The 13,745-nt window shown below is 36.8% G+C and overlaps 1 protein-coding gene across 6 annotated transcripts in view; it reads right to left on the reverse strand.

The window, feature by feature from the left end:
- The window catches only part of ANO4 (anoctamin 4), a 204,656-nt gene that overhangs the window by 73,885 nt on the left and 117,026 nt on the right, over positions 1 to 13,745 (reverse strand). For 5 of the 6 annotated variants that reach the window (XM_037390179.1, XM_037390178.1, XM_037390177.1 and 2 more), the window contains exon 5: positions 2,328 to 2,428. In XM_037390179.1, the coding sequence (XP_037246076.1) occupies positions 2,328 to 2,428 (101 nt within the window). Of the gene's footprint in view, positions 1 to 1,969; positions 2,072 to 2,327; positions 2,429 to 13,745 lie in introns of all 6 variants that reach the window. The other variant, XM_037390181.1, reaches the window with a different exon arrangement.

The raw sequence follows: 13,745 nt of genomic DNA on the forward strand, positions 1-13,745 counted from the left end.
GAGTTAAGAAAATCTGAGGGATTTTAGGTGTGGGTTTGGCACTGATAATCCTTGCTGGAAGATTAGGGTGCCTGCCTGAACTCCAGTTACCTCCTCCAGAGGTTGACTTTGTCATCCACTGAAGGTCATTGCTAAATCAAGGTGGTTTCTGTGTATTCTGAGAGGTTCCATTGTGTAAAGTTGAACCGTACCATGTCTGGAAAATGAAGTGCTCACACCACACATATTCTGAATATTCTTGTGTAGTACATGCACTGCAGGAATGCTGTTAGTGCCTTGGAAGCAAGCATGCTTGGGAGCTTTCTATAATAAGATAACGATGCTTTATGAACTATGGAAAAAAATCTGATTAGTATTCCAGGTTAATTTTCAGACTTAGAATTTAAATAACGCATAATATTTTGACATTATTTTTTGTTATCAGTGTCCATATTGTGCTGGTAAGGTGAAATTTGTAAAACAATTTAATGTTGGCCGGTCTCCAATGTTTGACCAACTCCTCTACGAGATGGTACTGTTTATCTTGCTCTACTCAGGAGGAGCAGAGACAGGTCAAAGCTAAGTGTTTCTGAATATGCCATCCACTTCTTGATTTTGTTTCAAATATTCAGAGGTAGCCACTGTTTTGGCATCCCTGTTTCGAAACATCAAGGATTTTATTCGCTGATGCACGGACCTTGGACAATTCCAGCCTAAAATATCAGGAACTGTAAGTAATCAGCAGCCTTTAAAACAAGGGGTTAAAGAAGGGCACCTGGAAACAGGCAGTCTAGACTAGTGGACATGTTGTAAAATGCTGGTCCTTGGTTTTAAATGATAAACAGTACTGTTGCTCTTAAAATAAAATCTAAGAGCCTGCCCAGCAGACATTAATAAATCACCATGATTTCCTCTTAGCCATACTGTAACAATTCTCTATCTGTGGATGTGAAAAGAATGAAGCCATGGTCCTGAAACAGGTAAAGAAACCTTTAGTATTTTCAGTGCATTCTATATAATCTGTAAGGCATCTACTTTGTTATCTGCTGAGAGTTAGATTTCAAAAATGGGACTTCAGATCAGGAAAGAACCAGCTGCTCACAGTGACCAAAATCTGAGTTCCTGGTGTATTTCTTAATCACAAGACCTTCTACTCCTATGGGGCAGGTTAATCTCAAGTGCTGCAGAGGACAGAGGAGGTGCACTTTCGGCTCAGCCCATTTTTTCCTATGGCTAGAACACTTTTTTAAAATAATATCAGTATCTTGAAATGGCTTGTGATAGTTTATCTATTTTTCTCTTTAGCACTAAAAGCACAAGAAAGAATACTGAAGATTTGCTGTGAAAATGAAAACCAAAATACATACAGAATAAGCCTGCAATTTTGTCCTTAATTCGTATCCATTTTTCCTAGCAAGTTCTGTACTGCTACAGCTTGTATCATACCAGAGGCACTTTTCATCCTTAAATAAGAAGAAAACAGAAGAAATCCTGCAAAGGACACCAGCTCTCTAGTTGCATACTCTGGGTATGATCCTTTTCTTGCTCAGGAGTAATTCCATTAAAATCAATGGAGTTACACATCTATAAACCCTGCTAACTGAAAGAAGAATCAAAACGTCTCAGTTCATGGGTTTTTGTCAGTTCCGGTGGAAGTCTTTATGCTATTTGAACAGTTCCAATAACCAGCAGAATAAAATCAGTATTTTACATAGAAAATTTCATAGTCCAGCATGCAAATAATATTAAATAAATTATAAAAATAATCTGAATAACAATGTGGAATGAATTTGGTTATCAGTAGCATTTAATATAAGTTTTTTATTTTATCCACAGAATAAAGTACTTATATTCTGATTTTTCTCCTGTTAGGTGGTATACTTATTTATAATCTGTATTTCCATAATTACACACTACGCAAGCAATTTATAGGTGCTGAACATACCAGATACGTCCAACAGACATGCACCTTCTGTGCTGCCTTACGTACCTGGATCTTCTTGACTTCCCATTGATTTCAATGAAATGTCCATTTAAAAAACAGCAGCGCACAAGTATGCAGGGGGCTCCAGCACTGAAGGGGTTAAAGGGCCTAAGGATAGAATACCCCATGAAAACAGCTGCACTGCTACAGCCCACCTCAATTTCAAACCAGTACTGTACTGAGACTGCAGACATTGAAAAGAAACAGCAATGAATATGATACCTAAGATACTCCATTTATATTTTCTGAAGACGTGTGATATTTTATAGAAGAGCTTTTCCATGTGCATTTTGGTATTATTATTACATTAGCTTTATAATATAGCGTGACATTGGAGGTTGAGATAAAATACAGTTACACCTACCTGAAAGGCATTCTTACATTCATTAGTTCAGCGTATTTGCCCAGGACCTCCCAAGGGGCATGCAGCTTCACAAAGATGATATCACTGTTTGTTAGAGATGACTGCAAAAGAAAAACAAAACAGCCACCAGGGTTTACTTTTTCAAGTAAAAAGAAAGAAACTATGGCCAGTGGTCAATATCTATTTTTCTGGTCTTGTTTCACCCCTCCCGCTTCCCAATTCTTCCTCAAACACATGTAGTTCTACCAGCATTTTGTCAACTCGTTTTCCTTCTGGTTTTTCTGAAAGCCATGCTGTGACTCCATTTTGGCCTGCGTGTGGCTTTCTTCATGCAGAAAAGAGGGCATGGAGGGGAGGCTGACATGCAGTTGCAGGTTACCCAAGTGTAGGGTGGAAATAAGATTGGGGGGTAAATCTGGGTCTGAAAGCTTGGTCCTGAACTTCAGCTAAAAGCAAAGTGGCAAGTCAGGATCTGATTCTGCCAACTGACCTGATTTTCTGCACTTACACAGAAGTGCAGCTGTGTGGAGGCATTATCTAGCAATCAAGGAAAGTTTGTATGACAGTGTGATCTTGTTGTTGCTCCACATGGTCAAAACAATGAAGTCCCAGCTACAGAGCCATGGTCTCCAGGTTTCCTTCCTCCAGCTCCCCACCTGGCCACATGAATTCTGAATGTTAGAACTAAAGTCAGCAGGAAAAAGGAAATCTGATGCTGCCCCAAGCATAGTATTGTACAGATTTGTTGCCCTTGAAGATCAAAAGCCATGACTATGAGAGCAAGATCTCTTCACAGTGCTACCATCTTCTTTTCCAGGGGTTGTATGTAGTGTGAAGAGAGCTTTATGTAGGGTATGCACACCAGAATGGCTGTTACCTAGCAGAAGGCTGTTTGACAAAGAACAGAGAATATGAAGTAAAGAGGAGAAGGGGAGAAATTTAGCTCTGTTTGCACTCAGGAGGAGAAACAGTGCTTTAAAAGAAAGCTACAGCAGGGTTGGTTGGAGCTGATGTGGGAACACAACCAGCCACATGTTAATAGTCAAAGATGAATTGTTCAAATTCTAATGAAAATCAATTAAATTCTCATAAAATTGCATACAATACAGCTTTAGACAACTGAATGGATGGCATTAACAGGCTGTTACAGGCTGAGTTCAAGGAATACCCAGGAAACGGGTAAAGGTGTACAAGGTATGAGAAAAGGAAAGTGTGAAGGCTGAGAAAACCAGGCAAGAAAATTGTTGGCTTTAGGGATGATTTCCTAGGCTTTTAGACACTGTACTATATTAAATGTTTCTCATACTAATTCTTGATTAATACAACTTTCCAGGAGTTCTTAAATCTGATATTGTTTATCTGGAAGCTACAGTGGCTATATGGGAGGGAGGCTGGCATTTATACTTCTGATGCCTATTTGATTCTTCCATCCACTGTCCTGACAGATGCTGAAATGATGAATATTTCAACATGAAACGATGTAACAGCAACAAAATGTCCCCAAGAGACTTGCTTCAGAGACAATTAAATCAGTTGTACTCTTTCCATTGGCTTTTATGGATTCTAAATCAAGCCTCTAATTATGTTTTTCTTTATAGGTACATTTCACAAATTAGCTTTTATTTTCCCATGAGACTTTAGCAAGTAGATACCAAAACCCAAAGACTAAGTTCTGCTAATCCAAAAGTTTCCTCAAACTAGTCTTAAAGATGAGGTTAACTGAGCAGTGAACTGGCAATTTGATTCATAATTCATAATTCAAACTAATAAATAGCTCAGATTTAAAAAAAGCAACATCAAAACTCAAAAGAATTCTCTAATAAGCCAAATATACAGAAGGAAATATGGAAATATGGCCCTGACACACCAATAAAATTTGAGAAATGGAGAAAATTTATTAAAAAGAGCCTGTAAATTTAGTGATGGTTGTTAAACAGGAAGCTTATAGACATTTTCCAGCACATTGTAGTTTAAGCCATAGTAGATATGGCAGACACAATAACATGGGCTTGTAGAGATGCCATTTCAGAAGTGAACATTATCTTCATCTAAATTTGATTTCTTATCTTCTTTTCACATAGAAACACAAAAAAACTTCCATATAGTTATCACAATACAGATGTTTAAAGTATTTTTTACTTGATATCTTGTAACGTTATTTTATCAGCTTTCTCAAGAGAAGATCTAGTCTGAAAACTTTTGGGAGGTTCAGTGATTTTTAAGAAGAAAGAGATAATAATGCTAAATTATTAAATAGAAATCCATTTCTCTTGGGTTTGCTCATGGAGTGTTTGTAAAGGAAAGCACTAAGAAAGCCTAAGAAAATCAAGATTGCAAAGAGAACAAGGCCAAATGGATGAGTAATTGAATGAAATGTCACATTCACTTAATCTAAGGAGAAAATAGCTAATCAAAATACCTGGGGAAAAAAAAAAAAGCATCAAGAGCACCATCTTAGTTACAAACATACTTCAGTGAATGAAATCTCCTAAACTCTCTTTGTTAGATTAGTATTTAGACACAGTATCCTTTAGCTTTAAATGTCTCATTGAGAGGAGAAGAGCATTCTTCTGTTGTAACTGACTTTCAAGCCTTGGTTCGTTAAATGGTTTGGAGAAGTAAACTCAATTTCACATTACGGGAACATGCAAACAAGTATCAATGTAACATTACTCCCTTTGGAAATTTAAATAAGACAACTATTGACATAAGCAATCTGCTAGAAAGTGATAACCAGATGATGAAGGAAGAAGAATAATAATGAGGGGGACAGACAATGAGATAATAGACTTTGCAAAGAAAAAATGGAGTAAGTGTTTGGAATTGACCTGTGGAACCAGTGCCTATAGAGTTATCACCATACGAGAATTACCAGGTCACCAACATTCAAATAAATTGGTTGTTTCAAACTGATTTCTTGAGAAGGAACATCCATAGCAAAATAGATTTTCTTCTGGTCAATAATAACATTCTTGCTGGTCTTCAGAGCAAAACCCAGTGTGACAAGAGACTTATTAGAATCAGAGGATTACAGACTAATCTAGGTTGGAAGGGAACTTTAGGGGTCATCTGGGTTAACACTCTAGCTAAAGCAGGGCCAACTTAGATTAAGTTGCTCAGCGGCTTGACACATTGAGTCCTGAATATCTCCACAGGCAGAGATTTCACAGCCTCTAGACAACCCACTTACTGAACTGGCTGGAGAAAATAATATTTTCTATAGAAGAAGTGTACTCTTCTCCATAGAAGTATTGATTGAAAACTAGAAGTTTCTAGACATGAAAATTCATGAAAATTCAAAATGTCAGAGCAAAGATGGCGTTCTTTATAAAAAAACTTCTTACAAGAACTTTTTTAAAACTATTTTTTTGATTGAGAAGCACTGGCAAGTTGTATTTAGTTTAACTGAACTCTAGATCACCAGAGTCTGGGTTACAGAAAGTCGATATACAGTGAGTACAATGAGTTTCAGTGATCAATGACATTGGTTTACCATTTTTCACAAGCTGTAACTTTTCCCTCCTTCTTCTTTCCACTCCCTAACCCTCTTCTACAGCTCAAAATAATATTCCATAATTTCTGAAAATATTGGATCAGTATTTGATAATGAAAAGTTTCTATAGCCCATATCTCTGTATCTGAGACACTAATTCCCAAACTTTCTGCCTTCATTAACAAATCACTTTAGTACCGTATCGTTGCGGCCAATCCTAGAATACAGGCACAATACCATAGGCCCACACACTATACACTTGCCCTTCAGGTAAGACTACCTTTTTCTTTTACCATTAAGTTTATACAGACATTGTATTTCCCAAAGAAAAGCCAACTACAAATGTGTTTAAAAACAAAGCTCCACATTCTTTTCTAGTATCACTATATAAGGAGTGGAAGGGACTGAAGTGGAGGCCATCTATGTACTCCAGAAGGTGAGTTACAGTCATCAGCTAGGCCAAGGAAAACTGGTAAAGGGCAGGTTCTTATTCCTCTTCTGAAAGCGGGCACGGAGTGCTGTTAACTGCTGTTTAAGTCCTGGCTACAAAACTCATATGTCCTCCTGCAGGCATTCTAACTCCTTCTGATGGCAGGATTCAAATATATATATTCATTATTGACCTGACTGTGTTCATTCTGAAGTTGTCATTAGTCCGAATGGAAGCAAAGTTATGCTGACATTGATTGTCTCTTAAAAAAGCTCACATTTTGCTGTATTTGCAGGCTGTCTTCCCGGATAGAGGCTGCAGATTAGTATCTTTTGTCAAACAATGTTTAGAGCATTCTTCTCTAACAAAGACTTTTTTTAGTTCATTATCAATAATATTGTGAAGTCATTTTAAGACAAAAGACTGTCAGACCCACCCTTAATACAATCGTTTCTTGAGTCTAAAAGTTAAGAAAGTTGAGAAAAAAGATTCATAGCATATAACCTTGAAGAAGGATAAAATTACAGTGTCTCCAACTTTATGGTGTAATTGCTTATTTGCCTTGAGGCTACTAGGCAGACAACTACAAAAAACCAATGCTCTTATTTATGTATGCATATCAATATGGAAAAGAAATCAGGATTTACTATTAAGGTGTTTTCCCTATCATCATTTAAGAGAATACTCGAGACTGGGGAGCTCCTCACATTTAAAACCTTCCTCATAGAAGTAAAAGGAGATAAATAAGGTTTTGAAACAGATCCAACAACCAGAATTAAACGTTGCCTACTTTAACAAGACCCTGCAAGGCAATTTAAGAAGCCAAAAGGGGAAAAGTTCTTTAATTTTTGGCAAACAGTTTATTTCTGTTAACACTGTAATGCAGGAAAAGTCAGAAAATGAGAGAAAATCAACATAAGTCCTCTAGTAACTATTCTCTCTATAATCAAGCTCCATATGATGTCTGAATGCAGAGTAGTAAACAGTAACTGCTACAGGTTCCACTGTGTTTGAGAATTACTCTGTTATGTTAACAGCACAGATTGATTTGCCATGTGGTGTGAATTAAGTGGAAAAACAAAACTCAGTAAATTTTAGTTGATTAAACCATTCTTCCTCTGAAAGAACAAAGTAAATGTAAATTCACAAGGGTAATTCCATACAACTGGAAAAGCTGCAGTAATATGCTGCCAATACTTTCCAAGAGTACATATATTACCACTGGATAGTTAGTTAGATACTGTCAATATATGTCCAGTTTCAGGGAAAATGTTACATACTCACAAGCGTTAACCTCCACATGCATGGATCAGAGTAATCTAATAAATAATAGCCCCAATATCTTTCACATAGATACTTTCAATCAAAGTACAGGTTTTGTGAAAAAGGGGAATATGCTGCTGACATTTCAATTAGGATTTTAAGAAGCTGTTGACTTACAAGAAACTGTAGGGCAAAAGCAGTAAGGATGAAAACAAGAGAAAAATAAGCAAGCCTAACTAATAAATAGGAAGCTGTTAAAACAATTTTGACGTAAGAGGACACTGACATATAAAATAGAGAATGACTTCATATAAGAAGACAGTCATAGAATCATTTAGGTTGGAAAAGACCTTTGACATGATTACAATTAAAAATTACTGTTATATGGAATCTCATGATAAAATTTGATGATGGGGTAAAGCTCTGTTTTCATTCTGCAAAATGCCTCCAGAGGTTCAGCTCCAGTGGAGTTAGTAATGCAGGCAGGTGGCTGCCTGTTGCCAGCATTCAGGCAATGTGTCATCTAATGCAAGTCAGAGCAGGTGTCATTGTTACAGTGCTTAATTTCTGGCAGCAGTTGACAGGATCTCAGTGCCAAAACAGAACAGAGTTAGTAACAAGGGGGAACTTTGCAAATGTCCCTTCATGTAAACATAAATGCGTGAGTGGGCAGGTAACTTCAAGAACAGGGTAGGTTACTTGAGTAGAAGTAAAATGCAAATACTACCTTGTTGCTCAGGTTTACTGTGCAACAATGAACTTACAATCTGCAATACAGAGATAGAAAATCCTTCGAGATAAGAAACAACATAAGAAAGGATGTCAAGGATGCCTTTAATTTTAACTAACGTCATCTGAATCGACAGAGTGGATCTCACAGTAAGGTAACTTAGATGTAGTAAATCTACCATAGAAACAATATCTTCTGACTTGGACTCCACTTTCTAGAGAAAAGGATTAGAAATACCTGCAGCATGGCCATCTTAATGGAGGAGGTTGATATGACTGTGAGACAAGAGTAAAACACTTCTTGATAATCCCTTTAGTAAATACTGAATGAATACAGGTTTGACCCATCTGGTTAAAATTTTGTGAGAAAACAGCTAATCATATGGATTTCATCTGACAAAGAGATAAAACGTATCTTTTAATTCCTCTGGACTGGAAAATTACTAGAAAACTGTGAAATTAATTATTTGGAGATTTAAAAATGCAGATAACACTTCTGAGCAGAACACATTATTTGACATTAAGTCTCTTTTCATGAGGCATCAGTTATATGCTGCAATTTCAAATTAAAAATGTTAATATTTTACACAGTGATAGCTGAGATCATCAAACCTTGTTGACTGTACTATGGACCAAAAAAGTCTCTTACGTGCAGCATTTTACTTTTGGCATCACAAACCATTAAAAATACATCATACAACTGAACCACATTTTATCAAGCACCTTCCTTTGCAATTTATTCTAAGTGTAAAATATAAACCAAATATTTTTTCAGTACAGATTTATGTCTCATTAATAATTTTCTGAAGTAGAAAATGCTTATATTTAATGATTTGTCTATTAAATATTCATGTTTGCTTTTAGAGGCTTATTGGAGAAACATTACTTTGGCAAAGAAAAAAGCAATTTATTTTCTGTCCAACAGTTAATTTCACAAACTTAATAATCAATCAAACACACAAAACATGCAGGCAGGCTTATTATAGCTTTTGCATACAAATAACCTAGATGAACTGTACAAGCTGCTTATCATAGCATCATAGAATAACAGAGGTTGGAAGGGACATCTGGAGGTCATCTAGTCCAAACCCCTGCTCAAAGCAGAGAGAACTAAAATGGTTTGTGGGGAATCTCTCCATGGATGGAGACCTCACAACTTCTTTGGGCACCACAGTGTCTCTGGACAGAAAGGTCTCTACTGACCTCCCATGTGGCAGAAGCATTTGCAACAGCCCAGGTTCTGAGCACCTGACTATTCTCCAGCAAGGTGAAGCTATTTGGTTGTTCAACTCCTTCTTGAGAGACTTGTTTCTCAGCTCATAAATCAAGGAAGACAAGAACTACTTGGTGACTATCAACCTAGATTTCAAAGTCAGCACTTTTCAGGATGCAGTGAACTGTCCTGCAGCTCTCTCTTACAGTCTGTATACCTCTGGATTTGACAGTGTAATGCAAAATTCTTTCTAAAGAGAAACACCAGTGAACTCAACAAGACCACAGCTGAGGAAGAGTCTACTCAAAATGACACTATCAGGAGAAAGAGACTTTAGTTCAGTTCACATGGCACAACGAAACCAAGTTCTTCAAGTTAGCTACATATCCACAACATGAAGAATTACAGGGAGAGATGTCAGCCCTGGCTGTGGAGGGAGCAGCGGGGTTAATGCACGTGCACGTTAGCATGGCTGATTACGTCGGGTGCTATCCCATGCTGATGTAACTTCAATACCTGCTAAGTTACTTGGCAACACCTGGTTGGGCAGACATATATCCCTCTGCTCTGCAGAAAAGGGAAAGTCACTGGAGACCACTCTGACAGCACCTTCTCAGACTTAATGTAGGTCCCCATTTTGCAGGAAAGAAAAGGCACCAGAGACAATGCAAGACCCAGTTAAATGGAGGGGAAAGATGCATGTGAAGAATGTGAATCACTCACAAGTCTACCAGTTACAGTTCCCCATAAACTCTGGTAGTCTGGGTGACTCAAATGCCTGTTCCCTTGACTCGCATCTCAGTTCTCTGTGCTTTGCTTATTTTACTGCTAGGATTATTAGAATTGGAAAGAGTCTGAGCAGTCATCTTCTGATAATTCATCTCACACTGTTCAATTCAGTGCTGCAAAACTCTTCTCCCTGGCTCATTTTAAGGCAGAGGCACGAGCGAGCCATTTTCCCTTTCCTCTTCTCCATTATACAAATAATTGTTATATTTGTTTAGTAAGATGGCGGCAGTGAGTTTTTGAGTAATGCACTCTGTAGTCTTACTAAAGGTACTCAAGCGATCCGATGTATTGGAAGGATGTAAACAACAATTTTACAAGAGAAATTGCCTTGGAAATCTGCCAAAGCATGTGGTAGAGCCACCATCTCTCCAGATAGGACTTTCTCACCAAACGGAAGTGCTTTCCAAAGCAAAATAATACGGTGAGAATAGGCTTCATTACTACTGTTCAGCTCACAATTCAGATTAATATAATTAGGTAGATTTACCTTTTTCTAAACCCCAAACCATGCTCAGAATGCTCACAAAAATTTCAATACACAACACAACAAGAGAAAAAGACAAATCCATCTTAATGTGATGGCTTCACCAAGTCACAATTTCAGGCTGATCATGAAAAGAAACGTTACCATCTAGTGCAGAGAGGAAATTCCTAATAATTGATGTCTACGTGAGTTTTCATCTGTCTCTGCTTAGCTAAGCTCAAAGTAATTTGATTTCTGTATATAACTAGATCATCTGATGTTACAAAAATACACATCGGAAACAGGAAAAAAAAGTTTCTTAAGCAAAGGTAGCATAATTATAATTTAACTAGAGACAAGATGAAATTGAAATACATAATAATATCTCTAAACTAAGAAGGGAGAATACTGGATCCTTCGTGCATCTCTGTATAAATCCTATAATTTGATGGATGTGCTTTAAACGAAACAAGGCCAAATTATGATTTTACTTCGGACTGTTCTGATTTGTTGTGATAAGGCAATGTCCATACATGGCATAATGTACTGATAAGGCAGACACCTAAACACAAGCTCCACTATTGACCAATTATTGCCATTACCAGTATGTCTATTGACACAAGGTGCTGGATGAAAACACCTCCTGTGTGACACAGAAGAGCAAAGCAGCACCAGATGGAGCTCAGTATTTCAATGCTTCAGATAAATGTGATAGAGGACAAAGATGATTTGCTCTGCTATTTCAGAGCTCTTATGTGAAGATTTAATGAGAGGAGTTACAGAAAACAAGCAAGTCTTCTTTTGCTTGAAGGTCAACTTCACTATCACATGAGGTAGCATTAGTTTTGATCTGATTGCGTATGTTGCAAAGTGGTGATACTAACCCTAAATTTGTTTGCTGAATAATATTGAAATCTGAGATCCCTATGATGCTGTGAAACTAAGGCCACAAGTAACACATACACTGACAAAGAATCCCCCTTTTATAAATTCCCCATCTCCAAAGAGATGAAGAAATATTACTTGTTTTTAAGAAGTTCCCAGCTAGCAAAAGGCAGATTGTTAAGAAAGTGCAAACATCTTTGTTATCTATTGACAGAAATAACACTATGTGTAAATGTTCCTGGAATTTTTTATTTTGCCCATTTTCCATAGAGGGCTATGTCTCTAAGAGCTGCAGCAGAGAATTCACAGTTCAAAGGTGAAACATAAGTTACCAAAGTGTATTTTAGCCCTGTAAAACTATTCAGATACTTTCATTCAGTGTAAAACTTTGGAGTAGAATTGAAATTCTCACCTATCATACCTCTGGAACTAGTATACTTACAGCAATCTGTTTCATTCTTTTATGTGGAGAAGTGTAAAAATGCAACAGAAAAATAAGATAAAAAAAGAAAAATAAGATAAAATCTCATTTCAATTAATAATCCTCGTTTTTCTAAGACTTTGTAGATGCACTATTACAGACTTTTTCTTCTTTTAGAAAGATTTCCTGACAGGAAAACTATAATTCCATTAGATCTTTTTTGAAAAAGAAATCAATATGGCTTATACATCAAGGGCTCTATAGCTAATAATTCAGTGATTTTGTTGAAAGGAATTTGCTTATAACCAAAACAGTTTGGGTCCAATGAATATTAGAAAAGATATTTTAAAAATGGGGGAAAATCCTTAGTGTTACATCACTAGACAATGGGAAAAAAAATATCAAAATAGCAGAACACTTTCTCAACAAACCACCACTTAGGGAATTATAATTTTTTTCATACACTGCAGGCTGTAGTTCCTGTCAAATATGTAAAATATAGTGCCTAGCGTGTATAATAAATAGAGTGTAGAAACGTGCTTTTCATCATTTGATGCAACTTTACAGAGTCCCTATAATTACTTCTGCTGTACAAACACACATACATCCTTCATGCATAACCTCTTTCAGGTATCAAAACCAGACTGGTGAGTTGGTTAGGAAAGAAATGGTATTAAAATTGTATGGCACGTCCTTATCTATGTTCTTGCTACTAGCTACTGAAAGCTGTGAATTATCATTATCCCAGTGAGACAACTGATAAATTTATTTCCTATAATAAACTTATTGCCCTACTGTCCACAATTGCCATACTGCTCTTCAATGAGGAAAGAAAAGTTAAATAAATAATGATTTCTGCAGCATAATATTTTAAAGCAGTTCCCCCTCTACCTTTCTCTGTCTTACACACACACACAACTGACAAACTGGTATGTTTGTTTCAGCTTCCAGAATGCCTTCTCTCTATATTGTTTGCTTGTCTCCTCCACTTCAGTCAACATCACTTTTCTCTTACTGGGTTCCCTCAGACAATCACAGAAGGCAACTAGTCCTACCCATCACTCTCTGACTGTGTATAATATACAATGGAGGCATTTCCAATGTCAAACCTCTGCCAATTACAGCCTTTGGAGTACAACAAATTACAGATTTCTATATTTTTTCAAACCTCCGTTTGAGAAAGTTAAGTAAAGTCATCTTAGCCTTTGAACTGGAAGAACCTTGTATAAAATAAACATATAAAAAATTCCACAGACTACCAAGGGAAGAAGAATGTGGGAATTCTTGATTTGCCCAGATAGTATTTAAGTACAAAATGGGAGCAAATTGAAAGTTTTCAAAATATTTTTGTTTCTAGCAGCATTTAAGTGAAGGGCCCATCTAACACTGATGCCATCTCCCCTTTAAAACATGAAAGGTTAACAGGAAAATATCAAAATACCAACAAGGAGAGAGCTCTGAATAACAACTGAGCAATCACCACTACTGTACATGGCTGGTGGAAAGTGCAGTGACAGCAACACTGATAAGAAAATAGAAGTCTAATGTTGGAAATGTCACCAAGTGCCTAAAGTGATGAACTTATCTCAGCATATGAAATTTTTTAATGTATAACGAAGAGCAAAGAAAAAGGAAAGAAAATAATTCTCTGTGTTTAGGAAAATGGCTTCTCTCATATGACGCTCTAGGTCTGACAAACACACCATGGTGGCACAGAAAGCAGAGATAATGA

This window comes from Falco rusticolus, chromosome 5, assembly GCF_015220075.1.
Source record: "Falco rusticolus isolate bFalRus1 chromosome 5, bFalRus1.pri, whole genome shotgun sequence".
In the NCBI taxonomy this organism is placed as follows: Eukaryota; Metazoa; Chordata; class Aves; order Falconiformes; family Falconidae; genus Falco; species Falco rusticolus.